Here is a 17,015-nt window from a genome sequence, read left to right on the forward strand (position 1 = left end):
TGTTAAGTGTAGGGTCAGTAGCTTTTTAATTTTCCCTGAAGACAGTGACTCTTGAGATATTTACAAAGCTATTACTTGAATTGCTCATTTTAAATCCCAATCATACAATTATTAAGCATAAATTATTTATAGTTACATCAAAAGTTCCACCAATCTTCGACAGACTCCAGAATCAATGACTGCTTGAATTTTATCATTGGGTCCATCAGAGAGATAAGAAAGGGCCCAACACACGTCTGCTAACACATCTGGGTCACTGCTAAACAACAGTCGTGACAGGACATTTAAGCAAGGTGAAACCTGTAAGGGAAGAAAGAGCATATCTAAATTTTTTTCTCTATTTAAAGCCAAGTTTCCTCAGAAAAATATAGAAATTAATTTTAAAACAAAAATTTAATGTTATAAAAATTTATATTGTTTTAAAATTATAATCAGATATATGAATATGAAGCTAATTATGACTACTGTTAATCTTATATTGAATAAGATATGTAGTAAAATTTGTTTTAAAAAATAGTAAAATATTTGGGATCTCTTGTCTGTGTCTAAATCATACACACTCCCACAAAAAAAGCACACCAAAACTGAGAAGTTCAAAAGTTCTACTTAAGTGTTTGCTATGAGGATCACAGAATATAATCTAACTTTAATAAGCCTCACTTGACTCATTACATGTACTTATCTGGAAATAAATCTACTAATCATTTGAGGAACTAAGGTACAGAAAGTACAAAAATAAATATATTTGTGAAGGGTATTCAAGTGGAAGTCATTATTAATAAACTATTACACTGATAAGAATGCATGTAGCACCTAAGAACAGTGCCTGACATAGAGTAGGCACTCAAATGTTGGCTTTTTTTTTAACTCCCATGATCACTATTGATGCTATGTTCCTTAAAGTTGTTTTTTTTTTTTTAAAATAAGCAACCTAACATATCCCTTAGTCTTTCTCCTCAGTTAAGAACTATGTTAAGCTGGGCACGGTGGCTCACGCCTGTAATCTTAGCACTTTGGGAGGCCGAGGCGGGTAGATAACCTGAGGTCAGGAGTTCAAGACCAGCCTGACCAACATGGACAAACCCCATCTCTACTAAAAAAAAAAAAAAAAAAAAAAAAAAGAACTATGTTATATGTTATATACCCCACAAATAAAAAGTGATGACATTTTTCTTAAATGTTCTAATATTTTAGATGACTTTTCCCTTTAACCCTGTTTTAAAGATTATCAGTATATAAACCATTCTCTTCTGAAAGCAGTTACCATCTCTGCTGGGCCTGTCCTCTAAAGATGATTTTCAAGATTATCAGTATATAAACTATCGTCTTCTGAAAGGAGTTACTGTCTCTGCTGGGCCTGTCCTCTAAAGATGACCCTAGGACTCATGTACACAAATCAGTTAGCTTACAAAATAGGTATGTCCATCTGTTAGTAGGCAAATAAAATCAGCACAACTGGATCCTTCTCCAACGATCAAGCTTCCACCCTTGCCAACCTCCTCTTCCTTGAACAGAGAAATCAGGGTTTGTTTTTCTTTTTTTTTTGTTTTGTTTTTCAGACAAGGTCTTACTCTGTTGCCCAAGCTGGAGTACAACCTCCACTTCCTGGGCTCAAGCAATCCTCTAGCCTCAGCCTCCTGAGTAGCTGGGATTATAGGCGTGAGCCACCATACGCAGCTAATTTTTGTACAGACAGGGTTTCACCATGTTGCCTAGGCTGGTCTAGAACTCCTGTGCTCAAAACAATCCGCCCACCTCAACCTCCCAAAGTGCTGGGATAACAGGGCATGAGCCACCATGCCCAGCCAAATATCAGGTTTTTAAAGCAAATATAAAGTATGTTAAAAAAAATTAATATAGCTGACATATGTCTTTTCACTGAGTTAAAAAACAATGAACTAATACATATTTCCAGTATTAAGTGAGCAAAGTAAAAACATTTCTGCCCCAGTATCTTCTCAGGAAAAAAGAAAAGAAACAGAAATACAAATTCTAACTCTGAAAAAGCCAGTAGACATTAATAATCCTGTCCACAATATATAAAGACAAAAGTGAATAAAGAAACAGTAACCGACTCAGGAGAGAAAAGTGGAACCTTAATGCCAGGAGAGGGAACTACCAGTAAGAAGAAAGCTAATTTATCTCCCCACCATCATCTCCAAATGCTTAGAAATCAGAGGCATCAGGTATCACAGACAGGAGGGGAAACGGTGCTAAAATAGAGGAAGAGATTAAAAATCCGATAAGCAGCAGGTTAGACTTTGGGTCCCTACTACAAAGGTAAGTGACTAGCATTCTCAATGCTACCAAAGACTGGAAGTTTATTTGAAGGAGAAACTGGACAACAAAATGTGAATCACAGAAACTGAACTTCAGGATATAAAGCACAGTGGAGGTTGAAATGAAGCACTAGACTAGAAAGTAGGAGATAAGTGTAAGTCTGCATACTGACTACTGAAAACCTCTAGCTCTCTTCCAATACTCAGTTCCCAGATGTTTATTATTTGTATTTTTTATTTTTGAGACAGGGTCTTGCTCTGTTGCCCAAGCTGGAGGTACAATGGCATGATCACAGCTCACTGTTGTCTCAACCTCCCAGGCTCAAGCAATCCTTCCATCTCAGCCTCCTGAGTAGCTGGGAGGACAGGCATGTGCTACCACACTCGGCTAAATTTTTTTATTTTCTGTAGAGACAGGTTCTTACAATGTTGCCCAGGCTGGCCTCGAACCCCTGGGCTCAAACGATCCTCTCACCTCAGCCTCCCAAAGTGCTGAGATTACAGCATGAGACACAGTGCCCAGCTGCAGGATATTTAGTAGCCAGGTATGTTACCTACTCTATACCTCAACCCAATCTACCCATCTTCCAGCAAGAGAATGGAAACTCTGTCTCTGAAAAAAATGAATGGTCTCTGAAGAGAGACTGAAATTTAGTGTTCCTCAAAAAAATATGGTTTTGCTGCCCAATTATCCTACAATGAAGTCCATTTATACACTCATCTTCCAATCAGCTTTTTAGTTTCTTCCGAAATTTGTTCAAAGATCACCAGATAAATGAAGATAGCCTCCAACATTAAAGTGATTAAGACAAACCACAAACAAAACAAAAAAAGCACAAAGAAACAGAGACACCAAAAAACAAACAAACAAAAAACACTATAAATCCTTAGATATGACAATTTGCTGAGTCCATAAAAGAATAGAATTCTACCTAAAGATGAGCAACCAGAGAGTAAGAAAACTAATTATTGAAAAGATAAAATATGATTGTAGAAATGAAAATTTCCAGCCTGGCGTGGTGGCTCACGCCTGTAAATCCCAGCACTTTGGGAGGCTGAGATGCGCAGATCCAACATGGTGAAACTCTGTCTCTACTAAAAATATAAAAATTAGCCAGGCGTGGTGGCAGGTGTCTGTAATCCCAGCTACTTGGGAGGCTGAGGCAGGAGAATCGCTTGAACCCGGGAGGCAGAGGTTGCAGTGAGCTGAGATCGCACCACTGCATTCTAGCATGGGTGACAGAGCGAAACTCCATCTCAAAAAAAAAGGAAGAAAAAAAAGAAAATTTCAAAAAAAGTGAATGATTAAAAAACAAATCTCTCATATAAAATTACAGAAAATGTACTTAACAAACAAGCCTTAAGCCCCAAAATGTGATATTATTTCATAAGTTTGGAATACATAAGTAAACAACAAAGTTTCCCTTAGGAGTTCACATTTTAGTGGAAGATTTTTAAAAATTAAAATACATATATAAGGGCCAGGCGTGGTGGCTCACACTTATAATGCCAGCACTTTGGGAGGCTAAGGCAGGCAGATTGCCTGAGGTCAGGAGTTCAAGACCAGCCTGACCAACATGGTGAAACCCCGTCTCTACTAAAAATACAAAAATTAGCTGGGCGAGGTAGCGTGCGCCTGTAATCCCAGCTACTCTCAAGGCTGAGGCAGGAGAACAGCTTGAACCTGGGAGGCGGAAGTTACAGTGAGCCAAGATAGAGCCACTGCACTCCAGCCTGGATGACAGAGCGAGACTCCATCTCAAAAAATAAATAAATAAATAAATAATAAAATTAAAATACATAAACAGAAAAACACATATATTATGTTAAAAGGTGATTTGAAGAAAATAGAGTAAAAACGAAGAAGGTCAGGTACACTCATGGGCTGACAGCAGTTGTTACAGTAGGTAGACAGACTTAAGCGGGGCATGAGAGGACTGCTCCCCCACCCACTAGGAATGTCAGGTGATGGTTTGGCAATTATCACATTGCATCTTTAAAAGTGATAAATTTGGCAGCCGGTGCCAGGAAGAGGCCATTTCCTGATGATCCTCACCTGTTGCACTAAAGTGTTAACTGAATGCAGGCACCAGGGAGATGCAACTTCTCAGGCATGTGCATTAAGAGACAAAATGGCAGAGTATAACTTTCCGGGGGTGGGGGGCACACTATTGGAAAAGGGAAGAAAGCCTCAGATGGGCATGCATACAACTTCCTAAACACACTGCTCATGCTCACCTTCCAAGGGTAAGGAGGGCACTGGGCATGGAGGCAGCACACCCTTAAGGGAAGAATCATGGGAAATGGGCCAGTCTATAGTCCTAGGATCAAGGTTAATTTAAACACGGCACTTGACCTCAGTGCCTGCTTGGGTCCCTTCCAAGAGTACTTTCCTTTCTTTCCTGTTCTAAAGCCTTTTAAATAAACTTCCACTCCTGCTCTGAAACTTGTCTTGGTCTCTTTTTCTACCTAATGCTCTCAGTTGAATTATTTCTTCTGAGGAAGCAAGAATTGAGGTTGCTGCAGACCCATAGGGATTTGCCGCCAGTAACTTGGATATCTTCCACTGGCACCACAGTGACAGATTACATTATTAAAAATAGTGGTAACAGTAGAGCTCATAAAAAATGTGACTTCTAAGCAAACAAAGATGAGGGAATCAGTCAAGTAGTTACCTACAAGGAGACTGTTGTAAGACAGTGGTTGTCAAAGGGTGGTCCATGGACCCCTGGGGGATTCCTAAAATCCTTTTGGGGGTATATGTGATGTCAAAACTATTTTCATAATAATACTAAGACATCATTCGTCTTTTTCATTTTGTTGACATTTGCACTAAAGGTACAAAAACACTGGGAGGTAAAACTATCGGCATGTCAGCACAAATCGCAGCAGTAGTATCAGAATGCACTGCATATCTTTGTATTCTTCACCTCCAGCTAAAAGGGCAGTGGATGGGGAAGAGCCAGTTTTATTTAAGAGTTAATGTGAATAGACAATAAAAATTACTACTTTTATTAAACCTCAACTCTTGAGTTTATGTCTTTTGAATATTTTATGAAATGAAATGAAAAGTAAAATGAGAAGGCATACTAGTTCATGATTTACCTTTGTGAATTACAAATGTATTATTTTTTATCCCCAGAAACTTTATCACTAGATCTTTACCAAAGTTTAAACTTCTCTTAGTGCTAGATACTAAATTTAGATACTAAATTCAAAAGAAGTAGAATGGTATTCTAAAAATTTACCCCCTTTCTGCCTTCCTAACAGCATCTTAAACAATAAAACTAAACTGGGAATTAATTAATCATCTGTATTTCTAGAGGCAAAATGCAGTAGATAGGGAAACAGATACCCTAAGATATAAAAGTTACAATGGAAAAGTACAAACGGTGAACCTAAAGAATTATTAATCTTTTGGGGGACTTATTTTCCTATAAATGAGAGAACTAGACTAGAAGATTTCTAAAGTCAATTCCTTCATACATGTGGTTGCAGTGACTGCCTCTGGGCACAGGAATTTAAGGTGTGTTAGGAAAAGTACAAGGGACACTTCCTTTGTATTGTAAAGCTTTTGAATATTGTATATGTGCAAACATTGTATGGTCAATAAAGAAAATAATTACTAAGCAAAAAGCGGAGTTCCTTAAACATCAAAAAGCTATTATATAGAAACTTAGGTTTATGGAAACAGATTTTTTAATTTGTGTATTTTACTCATACCTTACTAAAGTTTGGAGGAGGGTTTTTGCCTCTACATAAATTTGAGAGGGCCCACACAGCATTTCTTGTTGTTGTGAGTCTGTTTGAATTTGTTAATAACCTGCCAAGAAAAAGGAAAAAAAGGAATTATCACCTTACATTCATTTTTCCTCTTCAGCTATCGTAACATAAAATTTCTCTCCAATATATTTTATAGGATATTCAAACTAGTAAAATAGGAAAAAAGAATCTAAAATTCATTATGTTTTCAGAAGCAAAATAAGCATATTACAGTTCTATTTTCTAAAGTTTGAATCTACAATCTGAATTCTTAAAAGAATTCTTAAGAGGATGTCATGGGAAATTTACTTATTTCTATATATATTAAAGAAAGAATACTAGATTAATTTTTTTTTTTTTTTTTTTTTTTTTTTGAGACAGAGTCTTACTCTGTCACCCACACTGGAGTGCAGTGGCACGATCTCAGCCCACTGCAACCTCTGCCCCCTGGGTTCAAGTGATTCTCCTGCTGCAGCCCCCTGAGTAGCTGGGATTACAGGCGCCTGCCACCGCGCCTGGCTAATTTTTGTATTTTTAGTAGAGATGAGGTTTCACCACCTTGGCCAGGCTGGTCTTGAATTCCTAACCTCGTGATCCACCCACCTCAGCCTCCTAAAGTGCTGGGATTACAGGCGTGAACCACCATGCCCGGCCAGATTAATTTTTTTAATCATGAAAATAATATATGAATTCAGAAAGCAAGGAATACAGTTTCAAATTATATAAAGATTACCTACTGACAAGGGAAGTTCTTTTGTTGTGTTTTTAACAGAGTATGTCTTAGTATTTTTTTACCTGGTTTGCAATGAACCTTGGTATCTACTAAGAAACTGAGTATCTATAATGAGAATTTTTCTTCTCAGCTCCTAAGGAGTTACTACTTACAGGTTTTTTTTTTTTTCAAAGCATAACTTTATGTTTTAGTTATTTATATTTAAATAGGAGATCCCCTAAAATAGTAGTACTTGAAACTTTTAGAATTATGGACCCCCTTGAGACCATAATGGATCCTTACCTCAGAAAAAAAGCACATACATCAAAATTTGGCATGCAATTTCAGGATTTTGTTAACCTCCTAAGGACCTCCACAAACCTGCTAGAAGTACAAAGAACCTAGGTTAAAAAAAATCCCCGTTTTAGAGTGACATATGCAAATATGGTGCAGAACAGGTGCTTGTTCCTGGGGGAACACCAAGAAACTTGCAAACACTGTCAGAATCAAGTTGATTAGAATTCTGAAGACAGTCAAAAGTTTATGGCAACTAAGATAACTTTTAACCAGGAAAGGGCTGAAATCTGGTAGGAAAGGTTTCCAGCATTTTAACCTACTCTTACCCAACCCCCTCCCCAGCCGGACAGCAACCTTTAAGACAGAAGCCTGAGTTCTCACTGTGGGTTCCTGGTTCTGAAAGGAGTAGAGCAGAACTTGTTTCCAAGGAATTGTGTTTGTCTGTTCTGACCTATTTGGAGGCTCCCTGAAAAACTGATGCAAAGGGCTTGCCTTTGTTTTGCATAACTAGGAATTCTCTCAGGGTGGAAAAGTAGCTTTGTAAACAAGGAATGGTCCTCAAAAACATTAAAAGGCAAATGAATGAGATGTGACACCTGAGCAAAAGATACAGTTGAGGCAAACAAGGGACACATTGAAAACCTGTCTGGAAAGGTGGGGAGTAAGATACTTGGGCTACGAGGGATGTGAAAAGCTCCCACATGTATAAAACAATCTGAAGGCCCATGCACATGTCCAGGGCAGAGTCCACAATCAGAAAAAACATGAAGAGACCTACGCTTTCACTTCTAGTTTTTCTTTAGACTTAGCACTAGCAGGGAGTAAAGTAGTGCTAAGTCACAGCTGTAATCAGCCTGACTAAGCATTGAAGAGGTGGCTCAATGCAGGGCCAATCTTTAAAAACCTGGAGACTTTTTTTGTTTATTTTTGGCTCCAGATATTTAAAGCACTCTCTGCTGTCAAACCATTAGCTACCCACTGAGTTAAGGGAAAAGAGATTTCAGAGACCACGCATGACAAGGAATACAGGCTTTATAAAATTAATTTTAAAAGTCCCCAAATAAATAACTACAACAAAGAGCAACACGAAAACCTGGAAAGAGAGGAGAATCTGATTTCCATAGTTCCACAGTTACAATAATCAGTCAGTTTTTCAACAAGAAATTATAAGGCATGCAAAGAAATTTTAAAAGTTGTAGTCCATTAACAGTGAAATATATAAATTAAAAGAAATTTTCCCTGAGAAATCACAGACATTGGATTTACTATGCAAAGATTTTAAATTCATTGTCTGATACACTCAAAACAGCTAAAGGACCTATGCACAAAAAAAAAAAAAACTAAAGAAAACTATAAAAACAATGTCTCAACAAATACAGAATCATCACTATGGAAACAGACATTATAAAAAGGAACTAAATAGGAATTATGAAGCTGTAAGTATAAAACTGAAATTAAAAATTCACTAGAGGGATATAACAGCAGATTGAGCAGGGAGAAGAAAGAATCCACAACCCTAAGATAGGTTAACTGAAATTATTAAAACCGAGAAGCAGAAAGAAAAAGAATGACAAGAAATGAACACAATCTAAGAAAGCTGCAAAATACCATCAAGTATACCAATATATGCATAATGGAAATCCAAGAAGAAAAGGACCGAAAAGAATATGTGAAGAAATAATTATTGAAAACTTTTCAAACTTTATAAAAGAAATGAATCTACATATCCAAGAAGCAAAATAAACTCTAAGGATTAACTCAAAGAGATACACATGAAGACACATGTAATCAAAAGACAAAGACAGAATCTTGAAAACAAAAAGAGAGAAGTGACCCATAGTATACAAAGATTCCACATAAAGATCAATAGCTGATTTCTCATCAAAAACCATGAAGGACAGAGGCAATGGGATGACATATTCAAAGTGCTGAAAGAAACTCTCAACCAAGACTTGAATATCTGGCAAAACAATCCTTCCAAACAGAAGGAGAAAGTGAGATTCCTACATGAGCAAAAGCTGAGGAAAGGCATCACCAGCAGACTGGCTTTACAAGAAGAGCTAAAGGGAATCCTTCATGCTGAAATGAAAGGGCAATAAACAATACCTCAAAACCATACAAAGAAATAAAGAATACTGCTAAAGATAGCTACATAGGTAACTCTAAGAGCTAGTATTACAGAATTTTTGGTTTGTAAATCCTCTTTTTTTCCCTACATGACTTAAAAGTAAAATGCAGGGGCCGCGCACGGTGGCTCACGCCTGTAATCCCAGCACTTTGGGAGGCCGAGGCAGGCAGATCATGAGGTCAGGAGATCGAGACCATCCTGGCTAACACGGTGAAACCCCATCTCTACTAAAAATACAAAAAATTAGCCAGGCATGGTGGCGGGCGCCTGTAGTCCCAGCTACTCAGGGGGCTGAGGCAGGAGAATGGCATAAACCTGGGAGGTGGAGCTTGCAGTGAGCCGAGATCACACCACTGCACTCCAGCCTGGGTGACAGAGCAAGACTCCGTCTCAAAATAAATAAATAAATAAATAAATATATAAATAAAATTTTTTTCAAAAGTAAAACGCAAAAAAAAATTATAAATCTAGGGTAATGGGCACACAATGTGTAATATTGTAATTTGTGGCAATAACAAGAAGGGTGAGACAGAAATGTATAGGAGTAGTGTTCTTTGTATAATTTTGAAGGTAAACTGCGAGTAATTTAATGAAGGTGGTTACAAGTTTAAAGTGTTAATTATACTCCTTAGAGTAACCATTAAAAAAAAAAAAAACTTTTAAAAAAATAGGAAAGGAAACAAGAAAGGAATCAATACTGTAAATTATTTAAAAAAAAAAAAAAAGGGACATTTGGAAAACAAATAACAATGGCCAGGTGCTATGGCTCACACTTATAATCCCCTTGCCTTGGGAGGCCAATACAGGAGGATTGCTTGAGTCCAGAAGTTCAAGACCAGCCTAGGCAACATAATGAGACTCTGTCTCTACAAAAGCTCAAATAATAATAATAATAATAATAAACTGGCAACAGTAAGTCCCCATTTATCAGTAGTTATAAATGTGAATGAATTAAACTCTCAAAAGTAGTCAGTAACTGGCAGAATACATTAAACAAAACAAAACCCATAATAAGTCTACAATGCAGTCTACAAATGACTCATAGAATCAAAGACAAAAATAGGTTGAAAGTGAAATAGAAAAAGATCTTCCATGCAAATAATACACTTGATCTCAGCCAAAAGGCCGAGAAGCGATTTTCCATGCAAATAATAACAGAGCCAGAACAGTTATACTAATATGAGACCAACTAGACTGTAAGTCAAAAATTGTTTTCAGAGACAAAGAAGAACACAATATATTGATAAAAAGTCAATCTATCAGGAAGAAGTAACACATGGGCCAGATGCAGTGGCTCATGCTTGTAATCCCGGCACTTTGGGAGGCCAAGGTGGGTAGATCACCTGAGGCCAAAAGTTCGAGACCAGTCTGACCAACATGGTGAGATCCATCTCTACTAAAGATACAAAAATCAGCTGGACTTGGTGGCATGTGCCTGTGGTCCCTGCTATTCAGGAGGCTGAGGCAGGAGAATAGCTTAAACCTGGGGGCGGAGGTTCAATGGGCCGAGACTGTACCACTGCACTCCAGCCTGGGCAACAGAGAAAGATTCTGTCTCAAAAAAAAAAAAAGAAGTATCACTTAAAAACTTACGTGGTCTAGGCCGGGCACGGTGGCTCATGCCTGCAATCCCAGCACTTGGGAGGCCAAGGTGGGCGGATCACAAGGTCAAGAGATCAAGACCATCCTGGCTAATACGGTGAAACCCCATCTCTACTAAAAATACAAAAATAATTAGCCAGGCATGGTGGCGGGCACCTGTAGTCCCAGCTACTAGGGTGGCTGAGGCAGGAGAATGGCCTGAACCCGGGAGGTGGAGCTTGCAGTGAGCTGAGATCACGCCACTGCACTCCAGCCTGGGCGACAGAGCGACACTCCGTCTCAAAAAAAAAAAGCAAAAACAAAACAAAAACAACTTACATGGTCTAACAAGAATGCCCCAAAATATACAAAGCAAAAACTGACAGAATTGGAGTGAGAAAAAGACAGTTGTGCAATGAAAATTTGAGAGAGCAATATGCTGCTTCAAATAATAGACAGAACTTCTAGGTAGGTAATTAATAAGAAAATAGGGGAATTCAACACTATAAATCAACTAGATATAACAGACATCTAGACAACATTCCATTCAAAAATAGCAGAATATATATTTTTTCTCAAGCGCACATGCAACATTATCCAGAATACATTATATGTTAGATCACAAAGCAAATCTAATAATTTTTTCTTTTTTCTTTTTTTTTTTTTTGGGACAGGTTCTCACTCTGTTGCCTAGGCTGGAGTGCAGCAATGCAATCTCAGCTCACTGCAACCTCTGCCTGCCTCCGGGCTCAAGCTATCTTTCCACTTCAGTCTCCTGAGCAGCTGAGACTACAGGCACGTACCACCACACACAGCTAATTTTTGTATTTGTGTAGAGATGGGGTTTTGCCATGTTGTCCAGCTGGTCTTGAACTCCTGAGCTCAAGTGATCCGCCTGCCTTGGTCTCCCAAAGTGCTAGGATTACATGCATGAGCCACCACACCCAGCTCCAATAAGTTTTTTTTTTTTTTGAGACAGAGTCTCACTCTGTCACCCAGGCTGGAGTGCAGGGCATGATCACCGCTCACTGCAACCTCTGCTTCCTGGGTTCAAGCAATTCTCCTGCCTTAGCCTCCTGAGTAGCTGGGATTACCAGCATGCACTACCAAGCCCAGCTAATTTTTGTATTTTTAGTAGAAATGAGGTTTCGCCATGCTGGCCAGGCTGGTCTCAAATCCCTGCCTCAAGTGATCCGCCTGCCTTGGTCTCCCAAAGTGCTGGGATTACAGGCATGAGCCACCATGTCTGGCTCTGGCCCTGATAAATTTTTGAAAAGTGAAATCATAAAAAGGACCTTCTCTGACAACAATGGAATGAAACTAAAAATAAAGAGGGAAAATTAGAAAATTCAGAACTATGAGTAGAGTAACATACTCTTAAATAACTAGCGAATTAAAACACACACACACAGACACACACAGAGAGAAAATACTTTGAGATAAATAAAAATAAAAACACACACCAAAACTTAAGGGATGTAGTGAAATTAATACTCAGAAAAAAATTTAACACCCATATGAAAAAAGATAACCTTCCACCTTCAGAAATTAGAAAAATTAGAGTACATGAAACTTACAGCTAGCAGAAGGAAGAAAATAAAGTTAAGACCAGAGATAAAATACAGAATAGAAAAACACTACAGAAAATCAGTTAAACAAAAAGGTAGTTCTTTGACCAAAAAAAAAAAAAAAATCAACAAAAACAAGCCTTTATCTAGATGGACAAAAGGAAAATGATTCATATTACTACAATTTGGCTGGGTGCAGTGGCTCACACCTGTAATCTCAGCACTTCAGGAGGCTGAGGCAAGCGATCACCTGAGGTCATGAGTTCAAGACCAGCCTGGCCAACATGGTGAAACCATGTCTCTACAAAAATAAAAAAAATTAGCCAGGCGTGGTGGTGTGCACCTGTGATCCCAGCAACTTGGGAGGCTGAGGCAGAAGAATCACTTGAACCCGGGAGGCGAAGTGTGCAGTGAGCCGAGATCATACCATTGCACTCCAGTCGCAACAGAGCAAGACTCCATATATAATCATATTACTACAATTAAGAATGAAAGTAGAGACACTACTATCAGCATTTCAACAACAAGAAAGAATTATATGAGAATATTATCATCAAAAGCCAAGAAAGATAAGCTACAGGAAACGAAAAACCACTTGGAAACACAGAAACTACCGAACCGACTTAAGAATAGAAAATCTAAATAGAACTATAACAAGATATAGAATTCTAATCAAACATTTCCCAAAAAGGAAAAGTCCAGCATCAGATGGCTTCACTGGTGAATTCTACCAAACATTAATGAATAATTCTCAAACTCTTTCAAAAAATAAGAGAACACTTAAAATAATGGAAAGAATGTAACTGGATTATTTGTAACTCAAAGGATAAAAGCTTGAGGACACAGATACTCCATTCTTCATGATGTGCTTATTTCACATTGCATGCCTATATCAAAACATCTCATGTACCCCATAAATACACACACCTACTATGTAACTGCAAAATTTTTCTTTAAAAAATAAGAGAACACTTCCTCATCAATTCTATGAGGATAGCATTACCCTGATACCAAAGCCAAAGACGTCAAAACAAAAGTTACAAAAGAAAAAATATTTCTTTGGAATATACATACAAAAATCCTCAACAAAATTCTAGGAAACTGAATTTAGCAGCATATACTATGACCACATGGCATTTAACCAATGAATGCAAGGAAGGTTCAATATACAAATATCAATCAAAATAATAAACCATATTAATATAATGAATTTAAAAAACAAGTTATCATTTCAACTGGATGCAAAAAGTATTTAAAAGGGCTCAACATCCTTTTATGATAAAAACACTAAACAGGTTGGACCTGTAATCCCAGCACTTTGGGAGGTCGAGGCAGGTGGATCACGAGGTCAGGAAATCACGACCATCCTGGCCAACATGGGCAAACCCTGTCTCTACTAAAAATACAAAAATTAGCTGGGCATGGTGGTGCACGCTTGTAGTCCCAGCTACCTGGGAGGTTGAGGCAGGAGAATTGAACCCAAGAGGCAGAGGTTGCAGTGAGCCAAGATCGTGCCACTGTACTCTAGCTTGGCAACAGAGCATGACTCCGTCTCAAAAAAAAAAAAAAAAAAAAAAAAAAAAATCCAGAAATAGAAGGAAACTACCTCAACAGGATAAAGGGCATGTATCGAAAACCATAGCTCATATCACACCGAATGGTGAAAGAGTTATAGTTTTTACTCCGAGATAAGAAGACAAAGACACTCATTTTTGTCACTTCTAAATAACACTGTAATGGAAGCTCTATCCAAAGCAATTGTGCAACAAAAAGAATTAACACAGCCAAATTGGAAAGCAAGAAATGAAACTATCTGTAAAAAAACAAAAAATTTAGAGATGGGGTCTTGCTATGTTGCACAGGCTAGAGTGCAGTGACTATTCACAAGCATGATCATAGTGCACTACAGCCTCAAATGACCCTGACCTCAAATTCGAGCTCAAGACCAGCATGGCCAACATGGTGAAACTCCATCTCTACTAAAAATACAAAAATCAGCCTGGTATGGTGGTGCACACCTGTATTCCCAGCTACTTGGGAGGGTTGAGGCATGAGAACCACTTGAACCCAGGAGGCTCCTGACCTCAAATGACCCTCCCTACTCAGCCTCCCAAGTATCTGGGACTACAGGCACATGCCACTATGCTCAGCAATGAAACTACCATTATTGACAGATGACATGATCTAATATATGGAAATCCACAACAATCCACAAAAAAACTATTAGTGCTAATAAATTCAACAAAGTTGCAGGATACAAGATCAATACACAGGCTGGGTGTGGTGGCTCACACTTGTAATCCCAGAGCTTTGGGAGGCCAAGGGGGGATGGATCACTTAAGGCCAGGAGTTCAAGACCAGCCTGGCCAACATGGTGAAACTCTATCTCTACTAAAAATACAAAAATTAGCCAGGTGTGGTTGTACATGACTGTAATACCAGCTACTTGGGAAGCTGAGGCACGAGAATCGCTTGAATCTGGGAGGCATAGGCTGCAGTGAGCCAAGATTACGCCACTGCACTCCAGCCTAGGTGACAGAGCAAGACCCTGTCTCAAAATAAATAAAATAAATACATAAATAAATAATCAACACACAAAAATCAGTTGTATTTCTATATACTACCAAGGAACAAGTCAAAAAAGAAATAAAGAAAACAATTTCATTTACATTTGAATAAAAAGAATAAAATACTTTGGAATACATTTAACCAAAGAGGTATAAAACCTGTTTACTAAAATCTACAAAATACTGTCAAAATGAAAGAGCTTAATTAATCAAAAGATATCTCAAGTTCATGAATTGGAAGCCTTAATATTATTAAGATGGCAATACTGCTTAAAGTGATCTACAAAGTAAATGAAGCCCCTATCAAAATGACAATGACCCTTTTATGGAAATGAAAAAGTCAACTTACACCCACTAAGAAGATCTAAATCAGAGTAACAGATAATATGTGTTGGTGATGATATAGAGAAATTACAACACTCATACATTGCTAGCAGAATGTAAAATGGTATAGCTGCTGTGAAAAAGTTTAGTAGTCTCCAAAAATTAAAGACAGAATTACTATATTACCTGGCAAACTCCACTTCTACGTATATACCCACAAGAATTAAAAACCAGTACTGAAACAAAACCTTGTATATGAATGTTCATAGGAGCACTATTTATAGTAGTCAAAAGGTGGACACACCAAAGTGTTCATCTATTAATGAATGAATAAAATGTGGCACATGCATAAAACGGAATATAATTCAGCCACAAAAAGAACTAAGTACTGATACATGCACTATAATATGGATGAACATTGAAAACAGTAAGGTAAAAGAAGCCAGACACAAAGGTAATATATTGTATGATTCCACTTATGTGATATATACAGTATACGCAAATCCATAGAGAGAGAAAACAGATTTGTAGTTTCCAAGGCACAAGGTGATGGCAAAACAGGATGTGACTGCTAATGGGGGTACTGGGTTTCTGTTTAAGGTGGTAAAAAAAATTCGGGAACTAGACAGTAGTGATAGTTGTACAATGTTGCAAATCTACTTAACGCCACCAAATTGTACACTTTAAAATGGTTAAACTGGTTACATGTATTCTACCACACTAAAAAAAAAGTTTCTGTTCTAAAGGCTTTCCTAAAAACAGATGTGAGATTTCTCCAAAATAAAACAGATTTGGAAATAAAATAGTTATACTGATTTTGTATGCTAAGAGTTGACAAATTTTTAGGGTTTGCAGGCCCTCTTTCTTGTTTCTATTACTCACCTATGCTGATACAGCATGAAAGCAACCAAAGACATTAAGTAAGTGAATAGGTGTGACTGTGTTCCGATAAAACTTAATTTACAAAAACGTGAAGCAAGCCAGATTTGGCCTAAGAGATAAAGCTGGCCAACCCCTGTTGTATATTATTGTTCTTTTTTTGTGTTAATGGAGTTATTATGAGAAAGTACAAATATGCTGCATTATAAAGTTGAGTTAAATTACAGCAAAGTTGTATCGGAATAGTTTATAGTAGGAAAAGACTTACTGAGAATCAAATCAATACTAATAAAATAAATTAAAATATCACTCAAACAGAACAGATAAAATGACACATTCGTTTTACATTTATTTAAGCATTACCAAATATGAATTACAATGTGAACAACAAATAATGCATAATCATTTTTTAAGCTGAAAACTTTTCCTTTTGCCCAACTCCAGTGAGAGTATCTAACTTAACTTCCTTTTAACTATCTTTCTTATTTTTTTTAATACTTTGCAACTAAGATGAAGTTTTATAATGAAACTCTGAAACTTTCCAACTTTCTAATACCCTTTTTGGAAATTATTATTATTACATTATTATTATTATCTGAAATGGAGTTTCACTCTTGTTGCCAAGGCTGGAGTGCAATGGCACGATCTCAGCTCAGTGCAACCTCCACCTCCCGGGTTCAAGCGATTCTCCTGCCTCAGCCTCTCGATTACAGGCATGCACCACCACACCCGGCTAATTTTGTATTTTCAGTAGAGACAGGGTCTTTCTCCATGTTGGTCAGGCTGGTCTTGAACTCCTGACCTCGGGGGATCCACCCGCCTCGGCCTCCCAAAGTGGTGGGATTACAGGCATGAGCCACCACGCCCAGCCTGAAATTGTTTTTATAACTATTACTACATAGCTGGGTACTGGTTATT

The 17,015-nt window shown here is 37.8% G+C and overlaps 1 protein-coding gene and 1 pseudogene across 2 annotated transcripts in view; both read right to left on the reverse strand.

Moving 5' to 3' along the window:
* KPNA5 (karyopherin subunit alpha 5) overlaps nt 1–17,015 on the reverse strand; it is a 53,765-nt gene that overhangs the window by 13,228 nt on the left and 23,522 nt on the right. For both annotated transcript variants that reach the window (XM_050786617.1, XM_050786616.1), the window contains exons 8-9: nt 6,003–6,102; nt 137–300 (exon numbers count right to left, since the gene is read on the reverse strand). In XM_050786617.1, the coding sequence (XP_050642574.1) occupies nt 137–300; nt 6,003–6,102 (264 nt within the window). The remainder of the gene's footprint in view (nt 1–136; nt 301–6,002; nt 6,103–17,015) is intronic.
* On the reverse strand, nt 10,220–10,315 carry LOC126954132 (uncharacterized; annotated as a pseudogene).

The sequence above is a fragment of the Macaca thibetana genome, chromosome 4, assembly GCF_024542745.1.
Source record: "Macaca thibetana thibetana isolate TM-01 chromosome 4, ASM2454274v1, whole genome shotgun sequence".
NCBI classification, from domain to species: Eukaryota; Metazoa; Chordata; class Mammalia; order Primates; family Cercopithecidae; genus Macaca; species Macaca thibetana.